The following is a 22,179-nucleotide window of genomic DNA, read 5'->3' on the forward strand; positions in this document are numbered from 1 at the left end:
CACACCGACACAGACAAAATCAGGGCTGTTGCTAATGTAAATTAATTCTGTTTATGATTTGCTCGTTCTCCAGCTTGAGGATCAAACAGTTTCTACATGGTTGGCTCTGAGCCAGAGGATATTTCCTAGTGCAAAGAGGGATGGAACTTCAGTGGCCAGATTTTATTTTATTTTTTTCCATCAGCTGTAACCTTGTGTCCTCCCTCCAATTCCCACCCCCAAGCAGTGACCCTTTGGCGGAAGCCTGCAGCTTTCTTTGTTTGTTTCTTTAATTATACAGACAGTAGGATCTGCCTCCTTACTAGCATATAGAAAAATCAGAGAAACAATGCAACCAACCATGTAAGTATTTTTTTAATTCTTCAGATCCATTCCTTTAGAAACCAGAATGAACCTAGGTCATAAAGCTGATGACCGTGGTACTTGAACGCATAGCGTACATGGAGGCCGTGGCCACGGGACTCTTGTCATTCACGTGACCATGGTTCTGTTCCAAGCATGCTAACCCATGCTCCTCGGGCTCGAATGATGTGAAGATGGGTCACCTGTACGGTCTACTTTAGATTTATTCTGCTCACAAACATAAACTTATAAATAATGTGGACGTTTAGAGGGAGTGTTGGGGTCACCGAGGGTCAATCAAACTGCAGAAGGGTTTGGCGGTGGTGGGATGGTGACCACAGGCGAGTCAGACCTCAGGATCACAGATTTGTCTGTTGTTGCTGGATTTTGGTCAGTAGATATTCAGTGGGTACTTCCTGCGTGCATAACCCTGAATGAAGTGTTACTGCAAAAAAGGTGAACTCCTTAAAATTCATCCTGAGGGTAAGAGAAAGGAAAAAAAAAACATCTCCAATGCTTTGTCTGACATCATGAAATTCACGAGGAATGAAAATTTTCTGATCTTAGAAGCCTGAAAAATTTCTAAAAATGCCCACCATCTCTTCTGTTGTCATTTTACAATGAATTCATTCATTCAACCAGTATTTATTGAGTGCCTACTGTATGCCAGGCTGTGGGGATATTAAAGATGATAGAATGTTATCTCACTAGTTTCTAGTCTAGCGAGGGACCAGGGAAGTAAAAGGACAGTCAGCATCGTGTGAAAAGTGCTAGGAAAGAGGTACAGATCAGGTGCCAAGGGAGCAGGGGCTGGGAGCCAACTGGGTGGACGGAAGGAAGGGAATGTGAGAAGGCTTCCCAGAGGACGTGACGTGAACTAAGTTTCGGTACCGTGATGAGAGCATTCCGTTACACTGCAATACCATCTTCATTCACGGCTATGAGGATCAAAAATATATATTGGAGCCACATGTACTGTTTTATGACTTATTTACAAATTTGTTGAATCTTTGTCCTTAACAGTTCTCTTAAAATGTTGCTGAATATTTTTAATCTTTAAATACCGTGTATGGCTTTTAAGTCATCCTCTGCAACTTCTAAATCCCTCTCCTCTGGGAGGCTGTTTCACACTGAAACTTGACAGAGTGACTTCCCCTGACACAATGTCAAAAGCGAGTTTGTTTACTATTTCATTGTAAAATTTGTCTTTGACTTGAAAAAAGGCAAGCATTCATACAGTGCTTCAACACAGGCTTGTAACCAGGCATCACCTCTGGAAATTTCTAAGTGTGTGTGTTACACAGGGTATTTGTGAGAAAAAGAATCTCTCTGAGGTGGGGGCCTTGCCTGGAGCGACGAGGTGTGATGGTAGAGAGATGAGGCCTATTTGATGGGCACAAGTCACGTGCTGGGCACTGGGCTGGTGCCTCATATGTTTTTTTTCCCCATTTAACCCGATTCTAACTAAAGTATGGCATTACCTTGCACCACTTTTTAAAAACCAGTCTTAGAAAGATCTTGAGCTGCCTTTGAACAGCTTTTCCTGGAAAGACTCTGTGTATGGAGAGAATACCCCTCTTTCTTCTCTTTCTTTCAAGCACAACCTACGTTGCTGTAGATTCTCTCTCACCCACCATGACCATGAATTAGGCTGGAATGGATGTGGGGAGCCTAGGTGGCTCCGTTGGTTAAGCATCCGACTCTTCATCTCAGCTCAGGTCTTGATCTCAGAGTGGTGAGTTCGAGCCCCGCATTGGGCTCCATGCTAGGTGTGGAGCCTACTTAAAAAAAAGCTTCAAGGGATCCCCTTCTTGGCTGGTCACTATTCATAACTGATAGGATGGCGTGTGTAAAAATCCAAATGAATCAGGAAAATAATAGAATTCATTAAAGAATTTAGTGATGTGGACACAAAATTAACATGAAGTCAATTATATTTCTGTGTACCAGCAAAGAGTTGGAAAATAGGATTTTAAAAATAACCCCAGCTATGATAGCATAAAAATATGATGTAGAAATAAAGCCAACAGAAAGATCTCCCAAATATTTCAGGGCCCTTTATCTGATTTGTTTATCTTTGCATCAAAACCACACTATCCTAATCCTGTAGCTTTTAATAAGTCTTGATATCTGATAAGTCAAAACCCCCAACTTTGTTATTCTAACTCAAGAATTTTTTAGATATTCCTGGCCCTTTCATTTACATCTGCGGCTAAGAATCAGCTTGCCAAGATCCACATAAAAACCTGTTGGGTTTTTATTGGAAATAAATTGAATTTAAGACCAATATGAAGAAGGTTAACATACTTACGATATTTGAGTCTGCCCGTCCACATTTATGGTATGTTCCTCCATTTATTTAGCTCTTCTTTAATAACTGAATAAAACTTTCATTTTCCTCAGAGAGAACTTAAAACGTTTGTATTTATTTTGTTCATATATACTTCATATTTGTATGATATAGCTGGAATCATTTTTTGGAAATTTTCATTTTCCAATTATTTGCAATTATGGAAAGAAAATTGACTTTATGCTAATATAGTATTTAACAACATTACCAAACTCTCTTTCTATTCTAATGTTTGCCTGTAGATCCTTTTGGGTGTTTTACATACATGTAACTGTATGGGTCACAAATAACGACATAAGCCTTCTATTTCTTTTTGCACGTTGCTTAGTACTTTCAATGCAGTTTTGGTTAGAAGTGATGAGAACAGGCATCCCTACTGTGATTTCTGATGTGAAACAGAAATCTGTCAACATTCACCATCAAAGATGATGTTTACTGCAAGTTTCTTATGAATACCCATAATCAGGTCAATCAAGATATTTTATGTTCCTAGAGTATTGAAGTTTTTATTGTGAATGGGTGTTGAATTTTACCAAATCCCTTCTTTTGAATCCACTAAAATAATTATAACACTTTTTTTTCCTTCTGCTAAAATGGAAAAACATGAATTGATGTTTTAATGCTGAAACAAACTTGCATTCCCTAGAATAAACCCAACTTGGTCATGCTATGGTATCCTTTTAGTAGATTGCTAAATTCCATGGGCTCATGATTTCCTTGGGATTTGCTCATCTAGGTTCCTGAATGAGATTCGCCTGTAATTTCGCTTTCTCAAAGTGTTCTTGATGGGTTTAGGTATCGGTGTTATACTAGATTCATAAAACAATCAAAGGAGTAGTTCCTCTGACATAGCGAACTTAGCGTGTCCACAACTGAACTCTTGACCTTCCACCCCAAACACGCTGCTCTCCATAGTAACGGTAATTCCATCCTTTCTGTTGCTCAAACAGAAAATCTCGGTGGTGTCTTTTTCTCTATTATTCCACATCCAACCCATCAGAAAATCCTTCCGGAGCTCCTTTCAAAATATGTCCATCATCTAACCACTTTGTGTGACGCCGGTGTTCCACTCTTGTCCGGGTCACAGTCAACTGACTCCTGTGTTTTTGCACTAATCACCCTGATCTAGCCCTGCCACCTCCTACTTTAACTCTGCTCTCTCTCTCCCCTCAATTCCAGCCACACAAGCTCCTCCCATTCCTAGAACGTGCCAGACTTGCTGCCACCTCAGGGCATTTGCACTGCCTGCTGCACCTGCCAGAATGGCTCTCCTTCCAGCTATCCACCCGGCCAGCTCAACTCTTTTAAGTCTTTGCTCCGATGTCATTCTACTGAGGCCTTCCGCAGACACCCTATTTCACTGTCAACTTCTACACCCTCCCCTGACACCGTCCATCCCCTTTACAGAGTTCCATGTTTTCCGTAGCACTAATCACCTTCTGACACACCAGGGAGCTAATGTTTTCATATGCTGGTTGTTTATTTTCTGCACCTTCCCCTATTAGAAGTAAGCTTCATGGATTTGGGGTTTCAGTCTGTTTCACTTGCAGCTATATCCCCACCGGCTAGAACAGTATCAGTGTAGGCACTCGATAAACATGTATTAGATATGTGACTGGTTGAATGCTTGGATAGATGGCTGGATCAAAGAACTGCCACAGACTAGAATTTCCTGTGGCATATTCCTTGGAACACTAGTCCTATAAAGTAAAAAGAATTAGTGGAATCCAGGTGACAAAAATCTGCTCATTATTGAACACTTCAGTGGAATTTAGGGCCTCACCAAATCATGAGCAGTGTGTCGCAGGAAGTATTCAAGCAAAGCCTAGAGGTTAATGATTAAAGATGTGCACTTTATACTTGCAGCAGGCTGGAGATTTGAGGCTCTGTCCCCCGAAGGGCCCCAAACACAGGTCACTCCAAGGTCCTGTGATCCCTCCCCGGTTGTCAGTTAGCAGTGCCGATCATCTTGTTTACTGGCCTGTGACAAGAACTTGGGTCTTGTTGCAGCTGGTAATTTCCAGTAGCAGATACCTGTGTTCTGTTAAGGAAGTATTATTTTTTTCAGTGTTGAGATTTTCTTCTTGGAAAAACACTGAAAACCCTAGTAGGAATTCTTGGCCAAAGAGCCAGAATATTTGTGCATCTCGAAATGTGTGTATCTTGGCTAGAACAAAGTCACTGTCAGAGACACAGGGAACAGTAAAAGCCTGGCACAAATTGCCAGGTGAAATACGGCCGCTGACGCAACCTCTTTGACATTACTTTCCACTTTTAACTAATATTGCTTGTACTTCCTATTCTGCCTTGCATTTTTGTCCTTCGAAAGGAAACAGAATGCTCTCGTGGCCTTTTTTCTTTTTCTTTTTTAAACCAAATGTTTCCTTTTAAAGAATCAGTCAGTGTGCATTCCTAGTGACACGACCGTATGGGCAGGTGTTCTAAAACACGCTCTCCTGCTGGATATTGTGCTGAGGGATTTCATAGATTAATAAAGGGGAAAAATTGAGTTCTATAATGTTTTTAAAAATCTGCTTCTCTGTTCCCATCCGACATGGATAGACTACATACCACACTGGGAGAAGAGAGCACAGAGAAAATTTCCTCTGACTTTTTTTGAATCATTCACGCTCTTTCAAATATATTGACATGCCATTAATAGTACAAGGGTAGTGCTTTGAAATTCCACTGTGTCTCTTTCCAAATTAATCAGTCTTGACCCATTAACTAAAGTTCTGACAGAAAAAAAAATACTGTTTGCTATCAGTATAAGGATTTTGCTTTTCTTCTTAGGCTGTTTTCATTTGTTTCTTCTGCACCCTTTTAATGGAATTTCTAGGTCTCTTGAAAGGTAAGGTGAAAGTTTACACGACTGGCCTGCACTCAATAACAAAATTATTTGAAAAGTAGGATTTTGCTTCCTCTTGCTCAGAAAAGAAAACTCCTCATATTTCACACTTAACCAAAATCATTCTCCATTCATATCCAAGGAATCCGAGAATCTCACAGTTTAACGTACTAACTTCTCTACTTGCCATAAGCTTTTCCCTTCCTTTGAATTCAACGTAGTGATGATATCCAACTTTCCTCGAGTCTTCCTTTTTTAATACCTGTGACTATTTCTCACTTGCTTCCAACTCGGGGGTGAGAAGCAGTCATTGACATTGACATTGACATTGACATTGACATTGACATGTGCAGTGAGAAGCCATCCACCTACTGAAGACTTCATGATTAAACCATTCCGGCACCTGATTTTCATCCCAACCACATCCCAGCCATTGGAGTCCACCTGACAATTAGATTTGGCTAGCAAGGCTCGCGACTCCACACGCTTTATCGTAACCTGCTTGCATGATCTGTAGGGACACAACCTTTCACCTAATGCCGATCCCGACGAAAACGTTGTCTCTTTCTTCCAGTGATACCGAAGACCACAAGCCTTTGAAAAAAGGCAGCCGAACACCTTCAGACAGGACAGTGAAGAAAGAAGATAGTGATGACAGCCTAGTTGACTATGGAGAGGGGGTGAATGGCCAGTTCAATGAGGACGGCTCCTTTATTGGACAATACAGTGGTAAGAAAGAGAAAGAACCGGTGGAAGGAAACGAAAGCTCAGAAGCACCTTCTCCTGTCAATGCCATGAATTCCTTTGTTTAATCTGTAAACGCTCTGCCAATATCCCATTTCTCTAGAATGTTGATCTTAAGCACTCGTTTGTCTGCCTTCTCATACCAGGAACACACAGGCAGAAAGTATGTGTTCTGCTGTTGATATTATGAGAGCGGTGCAAACAAGAACATAACTCAGATGATTTGTTCATGTGAACTGCAGTGCAAAGTGCATCCTTTTTCATTCACAATAGGTATTCTTGTTCAGAACTGATAAAAAAAATAATAATACAGCATCATCAACCAATCACATTATTTGCTTTTCGGGATACAGTTCAATACGATGCATGAAAAATGCTACACATAAAGGAATACCTGTGTACCTTATCAAAACATGGTTTGATACTTTACGATTATACTCTCTTCGGCTGAACCCCCGAAACACGAATTCCGTTTTCATTGTCAGGAGTGTTACTGTAGTATTCTCTAGAACTCCAATGTCTTTGTGGGCATTGTTTTGAAATTGGTGACTCTGTGTCTAGCTGTCGTTAGTCTTTTTGGGAGACTGTTAGCAACAGTATGTACAGGATATCCTTGCTATATGAGTTCATGACGACCATCGCATTTGCTGATGCTTTGCTGAGACTCTGTGACCGGCCTCTGCCCCTTTTCCTCCGTAGCCTTCTTCCTTCTCCGGGTATTACCGCAGCACAGTGTTCGACTTCTCACATCTTCTCTATGGTCAGTTGTTTTTAGGCATAAACAATGTGTATCGCAATGCATTTTGGCACGTACGCCAGACCGAAAGAATCGAAAACGAATCACTCCACTTCGGTTTCAAAAATGATTCCAGAAAGCACAGGGCAAGACACATGCAGTGCCTTCAGACAATAAGCATTCCACAACCCGCTGCCTTCCGCGGACGCAGAGTCCTAGCTCCCTGTCATGGTCCCAAAGTAACTTCTAGAAAGCAGAGGTCATGGAAATGGCCAATGCTGAAAGGAAGGGAATGTGAAAATAAAATTAATCAGACAGTTGATGTTAGGGAGCATTTCCCCGTATGTATAAAAAGAAAAAGCCTTAGCACCACTTGCAGAGCATGCTGATTTTGTGGGCTTTCTGGTTTCTATTCAAACAAGCCAATTGGGTCAGAAGGCGGTCGATTCCGTAGGGAATTTTTGTTAAAAAAAAAAAAAAAAAAAAAAAAAAAAAGAAGCTATTCCCAAACCAGAAGCAGACAACAGCATGCCAACAGGAATGCTTTTCTCCAGGCCTTTACCTAGGTGGCAGCTTTGGAAACTCTCTGGCAGCATTGAACAATGTGTATGCAAATTACTATGGACACATTTCCGACTCTCAGAAACCTGACGAGTGCTAACAAGGTGAACAGTCAAAGGGATTACATCTGCAGTTTCCAAAACAAACCTACACATCCTACCGTATTCACCAACGCTATCTATCAAATGGTTTACCTCCAAATATGAAATCCTCTAACAACCTATGGTTGAAGGAATGCTCAGTTTCATTTGCCAATAAATTGGTTTCTCATAACTTGCATCAAGTTTAATTTTAAGTAAAGCTTTTTATATGTAGATATTTTGTTGAATTTGTAAATACACTGAAAAGGTGTAGATGCTATATGGTTAGAGGTGTTACGTACGAATAAACATGCAACCAGTGTTGACGTCGTACTGTCTAAGAAGTTAGCTCATGAATACAGTGCATGGGATCAGAAAAGCATTTCCTTAAATACCTTTTGGGTTTTTATTTTCCCTTTTTTGCTGTGAAACTGAAATAGTGAATTCTTCGACATATTGACAGTGAGTTTCTAGATAGAATCTTCAGAGCTTTGTCTGTGGGGCTCAGTAGGCATCTTTGCTCTGTGTAGGCAAAGCCCAGTTTGAAGCCATCCCAGGTGAAGATGGCCCTAACTATTTCCACGGCTCCATATTCCCTTTTCACAGACCAAACGTGCTAATGGAAATACAGAAAGACAAGACAGGCTTGCCTGGGCACCAGTGAGCACAAAGATAAAAGTGACTCTAAGTTTGCCCATGTTTGGGGTGGGGAGAGGACAATAAAAGTACAGTTTCTACTCTTCTGGAACGGTAGACACTAGAGTAATCTGTGCATGAAGGGGTCACCTCTGTAATAGTGCAACAGATTTTGTATTAAAAATTAAATGTGGTTTTAAACGTCCCTCTCTCTTTTGTAATAAGTCATGTTCCTAGTGGAGTGTGAATGTCCAAAGTAACAGTGTATTGAAGAGTACAAGCAGATATGACTGGATTTCCATAAAAAAAAAATCACTATTAAACCGTCTTGATCTCTTTGTGATCTTGAACTTTTTCCAACATCTATTTCCTAATGTTTTCAAATAGTGCAGAGTTTTATTTTTGCCTCTGAAAGGCTGTGACATGAAGAGAAAATTTCACAGAGAACCGAACGTGGTATACTGCGGAACGAATGAAGTACTACGGGCATGCCAAGAAATTTTCAACGAAAAGCAGGTGGAGGCACGGCCAGCCTTTTGAGAAACAGTCGGAGAAATCAGGTGCTGCTTGCTTTGCTGAAGCCGGACCTCCACTGGCCTGGTTCCCAGGTGCCTGCTGTCGGCCTGTCCTCCACCCTCCTCAGCCCCGGCAACGTGGATTCCTTTCCCGCTCTGCTCAGTGAGACAGTTTGGGCATTTGCAAGTATTACGGGTCTGTCACCCACCCCCTCCTCTCCAGCCCTGACTTTCTCCCTGTCTCAGACTCCACCCGATCACTCACAGCTGTGTGACACGGAGGGGCAGGCACGTTGGAAGCCAGACCACAAAAAGCAGCGGTCCACTGGGGCCTTCCCGCTCGGACAGTTTATAAGGGCCCTGATTTACTTGTAGTGCCTGATTTTGGAAACGGCTTGCGGAGGCAAGGGAGAGAGATTCAAAGAATTTTCACCCCAAGTAAGGCCACCTCTCCCTCCCAGTTTTTCTACAAACTACCACCAGAGGGCTCCCGTGCTTTATTCAGCGCGAAGGAAACTGCTGGAACATGAAGCCTCTGGAAAAAAAATAGTGCAAACCTCTTTTCATAAGCAGACCGGGGTCTGGCGGTGCAGAGAACGATTGCCTGCTGCGGCCGGAGAAAATGGGATTTGCAACTTTCTCTGACCAGTTCACACCTTTCAGGGGGTTAGTATGAGTCACTGTGAGCCTCATTCATCTTCTTCCTCTTACTAATTGCTGGGTGGCTGATCAGCAGGGGAGGAAGAGGGGGAGCATGGCCCCGGCTCCCACAAGGCACCCCATCACAGCCACAGGCTGGTGGGGGTGAGGATGGGGGCAGGTCCTTAAAATGGTGTCCCCTCTTCTTCCAGAGGGTGTCATTTTGTCTGCCACCAGTGGCCTGATGTTTTTTGATTGGATAACACAGAAGATACAGTTTAAGGACAATTTTTATTTCTCACTTAAAAAAAAAAAAAAGGCAGACGAGGGAGAGAATCCAACCAGGGTATTTATAGTAAACAAACGAATAGTTCTCAGGTTGAGCCAGAAAGAGGCCAGGGTTGACATTCCAATTCTGCCATCAACCGTGACCATGTAGAAATCACCCCCCCCCCACCAATCTCCCACCTCTCCAGGCCTCTGTTTCTCCAACTTTAAAATGACAGAGAGCAGATGATTTCTTTTTTTTTCTCTATTCCCTCTTTACATATATATTTTTTTAATGTTTTTTTATTATATTATGTTAGTCACCATACAGTACATCCCTGGTTTCTGATGTAAAGTTCGATGATTCATTAGTTGTATATAACACCCAGTGCACCATGCAATACGTGCCCTCCTTACTACCCGTCACCAGTCTATCCCATTCCCCCACCCCCCTCCCCTCTGAAGCCCTCAGTTTGTTTCTCATAATCCATAGTCTCTCATGCTTCATTCCCCCTTCTGATTACCCCCCTTTCTTTATCCCTTTCTTCTCCTACCGATCTTCCTAGTTCTTATGTTCCATAGATGAGAGAAATCATATGGTAATTGTCTTTCTCTGCTTGACTTATTTCACTTAGCATTATCTCCTCCAGTGCCGTCCATGTTGCAACAAATGTTGAGAAATTGTTCTTTTTGATAGCTGAGTAATATTCCATTGTATATATGGACCACAACTTCTTAATCCAGTCATCTGTTGAAGAGCATGTTGGTTCCTTCCACAATTTAGCTCTTGTGGACAATGGAGAGTAGATGATTTCTAGCATCCTTTTCTGTTTAAATCCTATGGTTCCAAATTAACCCCCAACCGCCCCCCCCAAAAAGTTTCTAGCACTCACTACAGGTATTTTGCGAAGTGGGGAGTATACAAGATGAGCAAAACCCAGATGTGGTTCCTGCTCTCACGGCACCTGGAGTCTGATGTGAGAAGACAGACATCGAGCAAATAACCACCCAAGTGAATGTGTAATTCCAAACCGAGATGAGCGCCGTGAAAAGAAGGTATAGGTTCCATGAAAGCAAGCAGTGGAGGGGGCTGACCAGTGTGGAGTAGAAGTGGGAGCTGGGTGGGCAAGGGAAGGATCCAGAAGGAGAAGGCAGACATATGTCTGGACAACAAAGACCAGCGTGCCTGGAACAGATGCAGGGCCCAAGCCAAGCTAGGTGCCAAGGACCACAGGACAGGTTTTCATCTTTATTTAAGGAGCAGTGTTAAGTGTGGAGTAACTGAAGAGGTTGAAGCAAAGGGTTGTATGATTAGATTTCTGTCTGGGGTGGAGGCAGAATTCATGAGATTGAGCGTGAGGGATGGGCTGGAGGAGGAGAGCGGAGAGATTGACAAGCCACTGGAGAGCTTTGCAGTGGTTTAGATGGGGTTGGATCCAGATCATCCCAGTGGAGATCGGGAGAAGTGGGTGGGTCCCAAAGCTATTTAGGAAGAAAATTGGTGGGAGCAACAGATTCGAAGTGGGAGGTTGAGGAAAAGAGAGGGATGAAACACAGCTCTTCAGTGTCTGACTTGTCTAACCCGACATGAAGTTCACTGAGGTGGGAACATCGGGAAAGAACCAGATTTGGGGGTGAGTCATGAGTTGAGTTCAGGCTAATACGTGAGCTTGAAAGGCCTCTGAGACATCCGAGTGGAAAGGACACTAGTAGAAATTGGCTGTATGGACTTAATGCTCCAAAGAAACTTCTAAGATGAGGAGTAGTAATGAAGCCATGAGGCAGGAATGAGATTGCCTAGGGAGGAAATACAAGCAAGAAGGCTAAGGATCTCACCCTATTAAGAAACTCCCACATACAATGGACAGGAAGAGGCAGGCAGACCTCGAAAGGAGACCAGCAAGCAGGAGCCAGGAAAGTCAGGAAGAAATGAGAGTGTGTTGTCTTGAAACCCAGTGAGAGAGATCATTTCAAGAACGGTGTCACATGATGCTAAAACATCACACACTCCTTGAATTTGAAGGCATGCAGGCCACCCGAGATGCTAGGAAAAGCTGTTGCGGAACTGTGGTGACGGGTTGAGGTGAGGAGTGAGTAGAAGGGAAGGAAATCGACACAGATTTGCCGTTACCCACGAGGACGGCCCACTTGTTCCCAGGCTCAGTTCGTTCATTCGTTCGTTCCTTCCTTCCTTCCTTCCTTCCCTTTTTTAATATGTGCTTTTTTTTAATTTTTAAAGATTTTATTTATTTATTTGAGAGAGACAGAGTACATGCAGGAGGAGAGGGAAAGGGAGAGGGAGAAGCAGACTCCCCACTGAGCAAGGAGCCTGATGCGGGGCTGGATCCCAAGACCCTGGGACCATGACCTGAGCCGAAGGCAGATGCTTAACCGACTGAGCCATCCAGATACGCCCCTGAACTCAGTTCCTTGGCTATCTCCCTGCATAATCACATAATCTAAGCATCCTGCTCCCTGCCCACAACCTCTCCCCCAACCCAGGGTCCCTCTACTTTCTCTCAATCCTTCAGCTTATTCTCCTTTTTCCATCCCTTGTCCAGCATGGATTTTAAGGTCCATTCTTTTTGAAACACCCTTGCTTTACCCCAAGGCCCTTTGCCCTTCTGTCTTTTCTAAATCCCAGAGGACGTATCATGTTACTCAGGATCAAGTCCACGGCCTGCTGTCTTCTGCCTGCCCCCAGAGGCTGAGAAATAGAATAGAGGTTGGTGTCCTGGGAAACAGAATGATCTTCCATGGTTGCATGCTCCACCCTGCCCAGCAGCCCTGCTTACTTTTCTCGGGTGAGCATACATTCTCACACTCTGAAAGGACCATTTCAAATCCTTTCCACTCTCCCCACCCAGCCTCCCACATCACTCTCTGCAAGATGACCTTACATCACAATTCACTAAGCAAAGCAAAAGCAAACGCGGAGATGGGAATTCCCTCATCTTCCCGCTGGCAAACCAAATGGCTGCCTCAGTGTGCTCCCCTCGTCCACCTCCTGTTGAAACAGAGGAACCATCCTTCCCTTCCTGCTTTCTAAGACCACTGGACCTGGGAACCGCCCTCCTCCCTGCTGGATTCTCACCCCGAGGTTCTCCCTTCTCCTGCTCACCCAGGCTGTCTAGTGTCACTTAAACACATTCCAAGTTTCTTCCATCGAGAACAAACAGACCTTTGAACGCTTGGATTCCCCACCCGTCCACCTTCACTTACCATTTACTCTCCTCCATGGTCAACAAGGCTGAAAAAGTTGAAGTAACACCAGGACGATAATCATCGCAGCTACTATCTGCCAGAGAGCACATTCTTTGTGCTTCTAGAGCCAAAACCTTCCCCAGGCTCGCTCAGTTCATGCTGAGCGACAATTCGGACAGCCTTTCTTCAGCTGTAACCGTTCCACTATTATCTCAGTGAATGACTCAGTCTTTTTTTTTTTTTTTTAAGATTTATTTATTTGAGAGAGAGAGAATCTCAAGCAGACTCCCCACTGGGCACAGAGCCCGACCCCGGCTTGATCCCACCACCGAGAGAGCATGACCTGACTGACACCGGGAGTCAGACGCTTCACCTGCGGAGCCATCCAGGTGTCCCTTTTCTTTTTTTTTAAGCAGGGGCTCAGCCAGCACGTTGGAATCACCTGGGAGCTTTAAAGCCCCCACTGCCCGCCCCCTCTGCTCTATTGTTCTTGTCTAAGTAGTAGCCTGACGGCAGTAGTGTGTAAAGCTCCTGATGATTCCAATGTGCAGCCCAGACTGAAACCAGCATAAAGAAACGTGTCAGCACCCTCTTGTGTGTGCACTCAAAGCATTTAGTAAACAGTATTTTGAATACATTTCTTGACAAAAGTTAACCTCAAATTCTCTTATATTCCTCTCATTGAAAACAGAGGCACCTGGGTGGCTCAGTGGGTTGAGCGTCTGCCTTTGGCTCAGGTCATGATCTCAGGGTCCTGGGATCGAGCCCCATGTTGGGCTCGCTGCTCAGCGGGAAGCCTGCTTCTCGCTCTCCCTCTGCCCCTCCCCCTGCTTGTGCTCAAGTGTGTGCCCTGTGTGTGTGTGTGAAATGAATAAATATAATCTTTTAAAAATAATAGTTAAATTAAGTTAAAATTTAAAAAATATATCTAAGGGAAATGGACCCCACATTGCTGGTGGGAATATAAAATGGTACATTTTGGAAAACAGTTTAGCAGTTTCTTAAAATGTTAAATTTAAATTTACCTTATGACCCAGAAATTCCACTCCTAGGTATATACTCAAAAGAAATGAAAAACTATGTCCCCACAGAGACTTGTACATGAATGTGCACAGAAGAGTTAATCATAATGGCCAAGAAGTAACCCAAATGTCCACGAACTGAAGAACAGATAAACAAAATGTGGTCTATCCATACAATTAAACAGTATATCCATACAATTAAATGGAATACTATTAGGTAATTTTTTTAAGTGCTAATAATACATGCTACGACCTAGAGGACCCTCGATAACGTTATGCCAAATTAAAGAAGCCAGACACAGAACTGCATATTGCATGATGCTATTTCCTGGAAATGTCCAGAAAAGCAAACCCATGAAGACAGAAAGCAGATGAGTGGTTGTCTGGCCCTGGACTGGGAGCAAGGATTAACTGTACATTGGCAGGAAGGATCTGACTGGAGTGATGGAAATGTTCTAGAACTGCATTGTGTTGATGATTGTCCAATTTGGTAGATTTACTAAAACTCATCAAATTGTATACGCAAAACAAGTGAATTTGTGGTAGGTTAAGTTATACCTCAATAAAGCTGTTGAGAGAAACCATCCCAGGCTTCTATGTATCTGAGAAGCTATAGGACTATGTATATATAATAAGGCTTATGATGAGTACAGTGCCACGTGACAGGCTGCTTCACCTCCCTGGCCTCCTGGTTCCCCAAGACCAGTGGTTCTCCAAGTGTTTTCCTTGGAACAGCAGCATCAGCACGCCTTGTCCAAAATGCAGATTCTTGGCCCACCCCAGATCGACCGAATCAGAAACTCCTGGGGTACAGACTAGCACCCGAGCTTCATTTAACAAGTGCTCTTAGCCTAGATCATTTAGCGGGACTCTGATGAACTGATGGGTGAGAAAGGCTATGCTCAGTCTTCATGCCGGCCTCTCTCCTCTCCCACCTGTAGGCGAGGAAGTGATTCTCGGTTGAGATGAAGAGAAAAAACCAGACTCTTTTCATTTATAGCAACAAAAGACCGTGAAATAACCCAAAATGTCTGTCCGTCAACAGGTAAATGAATAAACAAACTTCGGCGTACATACTGATATTCAGACCAATGAAATACTAATCCACAATAAGAAGGAAAAAACTCCTGATAGAAGTGTCTCACTCCACTGAGTGAGAGAAGCCAAACAAAGAAAGTTTCATTTATAAGAAACTCTGGAACAGGCAAAAACCAACCTATAATGACTGAAAGCCTTTCGGGGATTGCCTGGGGCTGGGGACACGGGGTGGGGATTTACTACCAAGGGGCTGAGGGAACTTTTAGGGATGATGGAAATGGTCTAGATTTTGATTGTGGTGGTGTTTACAGGGGTGTGTGCATTTGTCAGGACTCAAAACCATATACTTAAAATGGATATGTTTTATTGTTATAAGTTATATCTCAATAAAATTGGTTTTAAACAAAAAATATAAAAGGTACTGGGCCTAAGTGAGTCCTTTCTTCGTTCTTTCTCTCTGGATAGTTTGCCCAAAGGGGAGTGGGGGGGGCAGCATTTGGCTCTGCACCTGTCTGTTTGTTACAGAGGCAGGAGGTCAGGCCCCTGGCCTGCTTTCTGGAGAAGGGTCGGCTTGACTCCATCTCTCTCCCACCCTGCTGGCTGTGGGTTTAATGGCTGCCTGTCAGACATCTGAGAGTGTCTGTCAGCTCTAGAACACACCCAGACCTCCCTGGGGGCATCCCCCAAGATCTGGGAGACAGTCCCTTCTAACTTCCGTCTCTGTGTGACAAACCACCTTTGGGGCTTTTCAGAAACCCTAACTTGTTGGTGTCCCCACCTTGGCACTTACTGCCATCCCTCCATCCCTCTTCTCTCTTATTTTCCTTTCTGGGCCTTTTCGTCTTCTTTACTCTCTCCTGGTGTTTCTCTCTGCTCTCCGGGGCTTAAACAGCATCCTATTTTCTAACTTCTCCATTCGAATGAGGTCTAATTGACATCTCAGAATTAACTGTGAATTTAAATCCTGAGCTGTTTTATGCCCTATAACTTTCCCTCCCCCAGTGCACCACATCTGGTCAATGCTACCACACCCGGCTTCAAGCAGACCCTAGGAGCCATTGTTTTTCCTCCCTGATCCCAGTGAAACCAACAGCCAATTCTCTGTTTTTTTCCCCCAAAATATATGTTGAATACATCCATGTCTATTTATCTGCAGTCTCCCAACCATACTGCCTGACCCTTGTTAGAACATGATTAAAGACAAGTTAGGCGACACAAACTTTATTTAACACCTCATGAAGTGGACAGTCTCCTTTCAGAGGACCACAGAATGGGGTGACAGGCAAGAAGCTTTTATAGGATAAATAAAGAACAATGAAGAAACAAAGAGAAAAGGTCTAATTGGCCAGGCCATGCCGTCAACCTTGCTGGGGGTGAGAAAGCCCAGAGTTGGCTCCGCTTTGGGGCCTGGCTGGATGGATATACTATTTTTTGGTCAAGCGCAGCTTTTACTGGTACATGGAAGTTATCTAGGTTCTGGTTTGCTGACGTGGCCCCTGGGGCAGGAGGAGTGCCATCTGGGGCCTAAAAGATTATTTCAACACCTTCTTGCCCTCCTACAAGCCAAATTCCACACAATAGAGTAGGGCTGGCAAGCTTTATCTTTAAAGGACCAGATAGCAAATAATTGAGGCTTTGCAGGCAGTATGATCTCTATTACAACTACTCAGCTCTGCAGCTGTAATGGAAAGCCACCACCGACTTCAGATCTAAGGTATGTATGATCCTTAAATAAATGGGTGTGGCTGTGTTCCAATAAAACTTTATTTACAATAACAGGTGTGTTTTGTGCTGATCTCTGCATATCCGTGGTGCTGCTATCAGCTAGAAATGCCTGGTGCAAGAAGAGATAGATCCATTTCAGGGATTGAAATTAATCACCTGAGAATAATTTAAGGAGTGTCTCTTTAAGAAGAAGGTAATTGCCTAAAAGTCATAGAAGGAGCGTGTCTTTAAGATGCTCAGTGGAGCCAGCTGCCAGGGGGTGATGACCCGGATGGAAGTTCCAAATACAACGTTGGCGAGTCCACTGTTGAGTCTCCCGAGAGGTGAAATGGGTGCCCTGGTCAGAGTCAGTAATGCCTGGTGACCCACGGGAACAGGAATAAATTTCGGAAGGAAACAGATGACCTGTTTTGAAGAGGAGTTCCAGGTGGGGGACGCGAAGACGAGTCCTATGTAAGTATCGGAAATTGTGGGTGATTGTGCAGAAAGGGACAGGGTGCCGCTGAGGTCAGTCTGCCAGGAGGTGTGTGTCGGTCTCCACAGCAGAAAATCCCCGTCTGGATCGCCTCTGCTGTTTGGCTTGGGAGCAGCGAACGCACTTGTCTATCGCAACCGTGGCTGCCGGAAGGGGAGTCCCCCACTTGAGCTCAGTATGTTAACATAGGAATTCCCCTGTGACCTGAGGTTGTGTGGGCCCATTCGAGTTGGTGGAAGGATCGGTTCCCTGAGGAGTCTCTGCCGGGCGAGGGCGGAGGGCTCGGTGAGGGAGCCGCCATGTTGCTGAAAATGGCTCCTGGTGCAGAGCGCTGAGCGTGTGCAGAGACTCGAGCTGCAATGGCAGGAACTCTTGCTAGTGACTTCACTATCTCGGCGCCCCAGATTGGCTGGCCTCGTACGAGAAAATTTGTTCCGTAGCCATGGGCCAGACCAACCCGTAAGGAATCTGTGAAAACGTGACTCTGTGCGAGACTCCCATTTTATGGCTCCTTCAGGGCTAGGAGAGTAGCTACAAGTTCTGCCAGCCGGGCTGAGCTGCTAGTGTGCTCCTGCTCTGGGGAGGTGCCTGACGCAGGGCAGAATGCCTGTCCACCGAAACGCATGGTGTACAATGGTGGCAGTGCCATGGGTGAAGAACACCAACTCCCAGTCCTCCTCAGAGGGTTGATCCGAAGGGGCTCCCCAAGTAGCCAGAGGAGGAGGTAGCTGGGGCGCTATCACTTCCTCGACCTCTCCTGCAAGGGGCTGAGCGTGAGGGAAGCCATATTCTCCTGTAGTTTGGAAAGACCTTTGACACTGGGGTAAGCGCTCTGGTAGAGGTACCATTTCCATTTTATCAAGGAGGCATCTCTAGCCCTGGGCATTATAGGAACTTGGGTACAGAGTCGTGCCGCGTGGGTACCGGTTAGGGCCTTGGTTTCTGTGAGAGCCCAATAGGGTGGTGCTCAAGGAGAGTGTTTTGGGCTGGGGGTAGGCGCTTAGTCCAAAACCCCATAGGAAGCCGCCAAGTAGACTCCTGTTTGGTCCAGAGACGCCGGGAGGCATAGTCAGGTGGGGCTGAGGACTCAAGTCAGAATGTGGGGTGGTGGGGACTAAGGTGAGGTTTGTTGGACCACCTGCTGGGCAGCTTCCAAAGTGCCCTGTTGGGCTTCACCCCAGTATAAGGTGGCAGACTTGCATGGGCTTACATACATAGGGCAAAGAATTAGACCCAGAGGATGTGTTCCCTCCAGAACATGAGAAGATCTAGTGTGTGTTGTGCTTGTCTGAGGTAGAGGGTGGTGTAATGGTAGGTAATTGATGTTTGTTGGGGGAATTTCTCAGCCTTCGGAGGACCAGATGATGGCTAGAAACTTGGCCGATGAGGCTGGGCCTTGGATGGTGTGGGGGCGGTTGTACAACCACGTTGGTATAAGTGGTCTGTGAAGGTGTGCAGATCTGTCCGGACCACTTCTTCAGAGGGACCCGTCAGCGTAATGTCATCAGCATAATGTCATCAGTGTATGAGAAGCCACATTTGCCAACTGGAGAGGTATTTAAATGCCGGTGGCAGAGGTTATGTGCAATCGCAGGGCTGTCTAAATATCCTTTTGGGAACTGCGTAAACATACACCAAGCCCCTTCCAGAGGGAAAGAAGTTGGGTCTAAGAGTCCTCCCCAAGAAGAGCAGAGCAGAACATATTCGCTAGGTCAGTGACCTCAAAGGATTTCCTTGGGTCTGTCGTACGTCCTCAATCATTGAGGAATTGGAGCCTTAGGGGAACCTGAGCCTTGAGGTTTCAATAGTCAATAGTGAGCCACCGTCATTAGTGGCTAGTTCACGTGCTGGCCAAATGGGGGTGTTGAGAGATTGTGAGTTGAATGAGTCCCATCTCAAGCATATCATTAATGACAGGGTACAAGCATTCATTGCCGTTTGAGTGAATACTGGGGAGGGTTTGCCATCCTGACCGGAGGAGGAAGAGTCAGCAGTGTCCATCTGGGGAGTTCCACCAGGAAGGCCAAGAACTTGGCCTTCTCCTGTGGCATGGCGTCATGTCAGTGTGTGCATGCCTACAACAGAGGAAGAGCGAGCCAGGGGCCACCACCAGAAGAAACTGTTTGAGGCGAATGGTCCCAGTTACATCCACATGGATTACACTCCTTTGATTGTTTTACTCGTGATGCGGTTTGAGAATTTCGAGGGATTGCCTCAAATGACAGTGACTCGGGCCCTGGTGTCTAAAAAAGCCAAAAAGAGTGGTGCATTTTTATTGTCCCAGTGGGGCACCAGAGTGGTATAGGGAGATGGGACAAGCCTGGGGAGCTGCCACTTTCCTCGGGTAAGGGCTTAGGTGGCTGCCAGTCCTGGAGGTTGGGGAAGGGGGCAGAGGGAGTGGTGGGGACAGTTTTGGGGGGAGGGCTGGAGGGTAGCTGTGTAGCAAGAGGACGGAAGGGGACTGTGGCTGGGAGAATGCTGGTTTTAGGGCCTCAGGTTTAGAGGTTTTGAAACGGGCTGTACAGGGATTAAGGGGTAGGATCCCTGGGTTCTCATAAGTCCCAGTAGGGGCTTTCTGGTACCTTCACAGAAGGGGCCAAACTAGGTTGGAAGGAAGTAGGGAACCCTTTCCATTGAGGGGAAATTGGTTTGAGGAAGACACCGTGGAGCAGTGGGAGTCTGAAGTGTGTGGGTGCATGGGCGGGAACCTCCTTCGTGTCTAGCAGCCGTGTCAACACCGTCTGGTGCCTTCTGGATGGTGCCAGCAGTCTCAATAAAATGCAGGAGCACTGCCCTGTAGCTGGGAGGATGTAGGAAGAATCCTTTGGACTCAGGGTCAAATGGGGCCTCCTCAGGGTTGGAAATGGAGAGGTCATTTGGGTCACTATGACATGGAAAGGATAGACCCATTGGACCATGCCAAATTTGCACAATGGGAGATGGACCTCATCTCGTGTATTCCACTCCCTGTGAGCCTTAGCAGTGATCACGAGATGGTAGGATGGGCACAGCCCCAGGCAATAAATACCTAAATAAGGAGTGGGAGGGCCCTGGTATGATTGTGAGAGGCTCCAGCAGCCTTTGCCTTCCCTCCTCCCTCCTTCTCACTCAGATTCTCGATAACCCTTGTCCGCTTTTCTGTGTTGGCAGGGCCCTCCTCCTGAGGCGTGTTCCTTGCTTCTGCCCCATTCAGTGGAAAGTCAAGGGGGCTAGCTAGCATCTGTGGTTATCTTGGAGGAAACAAGCATATAGCCCGGATGGATAGTTAGAAGTTTATGGATTTTAGGGTGGGTCCTTAGAGATCCTGGCCAGTTAACACAGTTTGGCAGCCAAGAGTAACAATTCTGGGCCTGGTCTAAAAACCCAAGATAGACAAACAGCTACCCTCTCTCCTTCCTGCTGCACAAAATATTTAGGTTTGAATTTCAGTTAAGGTATAGTTTTTTATCTCAGTTACTACTTCTTAATTTTTTCTCCTGTTCTCTTAATTTATGTGTTGTTACTGGGAGCATTTCTGGACGATGTCACTATAAGTCCTCTTCCTAGGCACCTACTTTCCTTGCCAGGATGTCCCAAGAGACCTCTCTGGGATTGGGGTCTGCCTCCACTAGCATGCTACGCATGGGGTCTTTGGGGGAAAGCCCCTAGGCTTCTGGACTTCATACGAGAGCCTTGGCCTCTTGCTAGTAAGCATGCATGGCACTGAGCAATGCCCAGGGAGCCTTCGAGGTTTGCATTTATCAAGGAGCTCCTTGGGGTTCTCAGAAGGCACTAGCAATCAGATGTTTAGGACATTTTTATTTACCCATTAATTTTTTAGCAATATCATATCAAGGATGGACCCACAGTATCCCCTCAGGTCGGAGACGAGGAGCAACAGCAGAGAGTGAAGCGGTGATGCGGGATTGTTGGCCTTTGTCGTGTCTTCCCTCTGGTGCCGCTGGCTTCTTGTTGCAGGGCTCTTTCACTCCTCTGGGTTAGGACACATAGTCCAGGTGTGACCCACCGTTTCAGTGGTCTCAGGTGGAGGTCTCCCATCCTCCTCACCTATGGTAAAATCATTCCCTGGGCCTTTAGCCCAGAGCCTCTCCTTGCGTGGTGACCACATCTCCTCGGCCTCAAGGCATGGAGGACCCTCACCTACAGAATTGTCAGTTAAGGCCTTTATAATTAGTGGTCTGATCGTCACATTAGATCCTGTGCCCTTGATCATGTGGCTCTGAACTATTATGATAGCAGTGATATTTCTGGGATGGATTCCGGAGCAGCTCACAACAGAGGCAAGACCAAAACACATAGTGCGACAGACCTCCAGGAAGCAGTGTTTCCTTCCCAGATGGAGTTCCCCGCCTGGGGTAGCCAGCTGCAGCTCAAGGGCATTTCCTGGGTTAGTTGCAAGGGCAGCAAGGCATCCCTGCTGACTACCCCAGTTGGCTTGGGTCCATCTCTGCCACTCTGCAGTGACGCTCTGGCTAGAGCTGCCTGGGACGCGCACCTGGGCCCATGGCAGGCCCCTGCAGGCATTTCTGCTGGAGCGAATCTTGCAGATGGACTGGTCCTTGTGGTTCTTAGTATAATGGCAGGATGCTTCTCAGCAACAGCCGTCACGGAGCTTCGGCCAGACGAGGCTTATTGCTCACAAAGCCCGGAGACACACTGCGTATCCAGGGCCGCACAGTGAGGTCGAGGACAGAGAGAGCATGCACAGACTTGGGGTTTTGTCTTTACTGGGATGGAGGTTGTGGTGCCTAGGGTTTCAGGGGTTCACTCTTTATTGGTAAATGTAAAAGCTATGAGTAGGAATTAAAGCTCCAGAAAGGAAAAGCAAGCGGTCCAAGGGTCAGTTATGGAAATCAGCCAGAGCTCTCTAGAAAGGGATTTGTGGGTAAGAGGGCCTGTTTGTTTATCTGGCACTGTGTTTACTTGAGATGGATATCTTTGGTGTGGCTACCTCAGCAGTCAAAAAGTTAATATCAGTCATTCATATTATAATAAAA

At 45.5% G+C, this 22,179-nt stretch overlaps 1 protein-coding gene across 27 annotated transcripts in view; it reads left to right on the forward strand.

The window, feature by feature from the left end:
• Nucleotides 1-15,399, forward strand: part of NRCAM (neuronal cell adhesion molecule) — a 272,829-nt gene extending 257,430 nt beyond the window's left edge. For 13 of the 27 annotated variants that reach the window (XM_034666216.1, XM_034666185.1, XM_034666227.1 and 10 more), the window contains 2 exons: nt 5,532-5,543; nt 6,115-7,536. In XM_034666216.1, the coding sequence (XP_034522107.1) occupies nt 5,532-5,543; nt 6,115-6,352 (250 nt within the window). In that variant the 3' untranslated portion in view covers nt 6,353-7,536. Of the gene's footprint in view, nt 1-5,531; nt 5,544-6,114; nt 9,479-14,989 lie in introns of those variants that run through there. The other 14 variants (XM_034666192.1, XM_034666236.1, XM_034666198.1 and 11 more) reach the window with 2 other exon arrangements.
• Nucleotides 15,400-22,179: the final 6,780 nt, after the last annotated feature.

The sequence above is a fragment of the Ailuropoda melanoleuca genome, chromosome 1 (genome assembly GCF_002007445.2).
Source record: "Ailuropoda melanoleuca isolate Jingjing chromosome 1, ASM200744v2, whole genome shotgun sequence".
Lineage (NCBI taxonomy): Eukaryota > Metazoa > Chordata > Mammalia > Carnivora > Ursidae > Ailuropoda > Ailuropoda melanoleuca.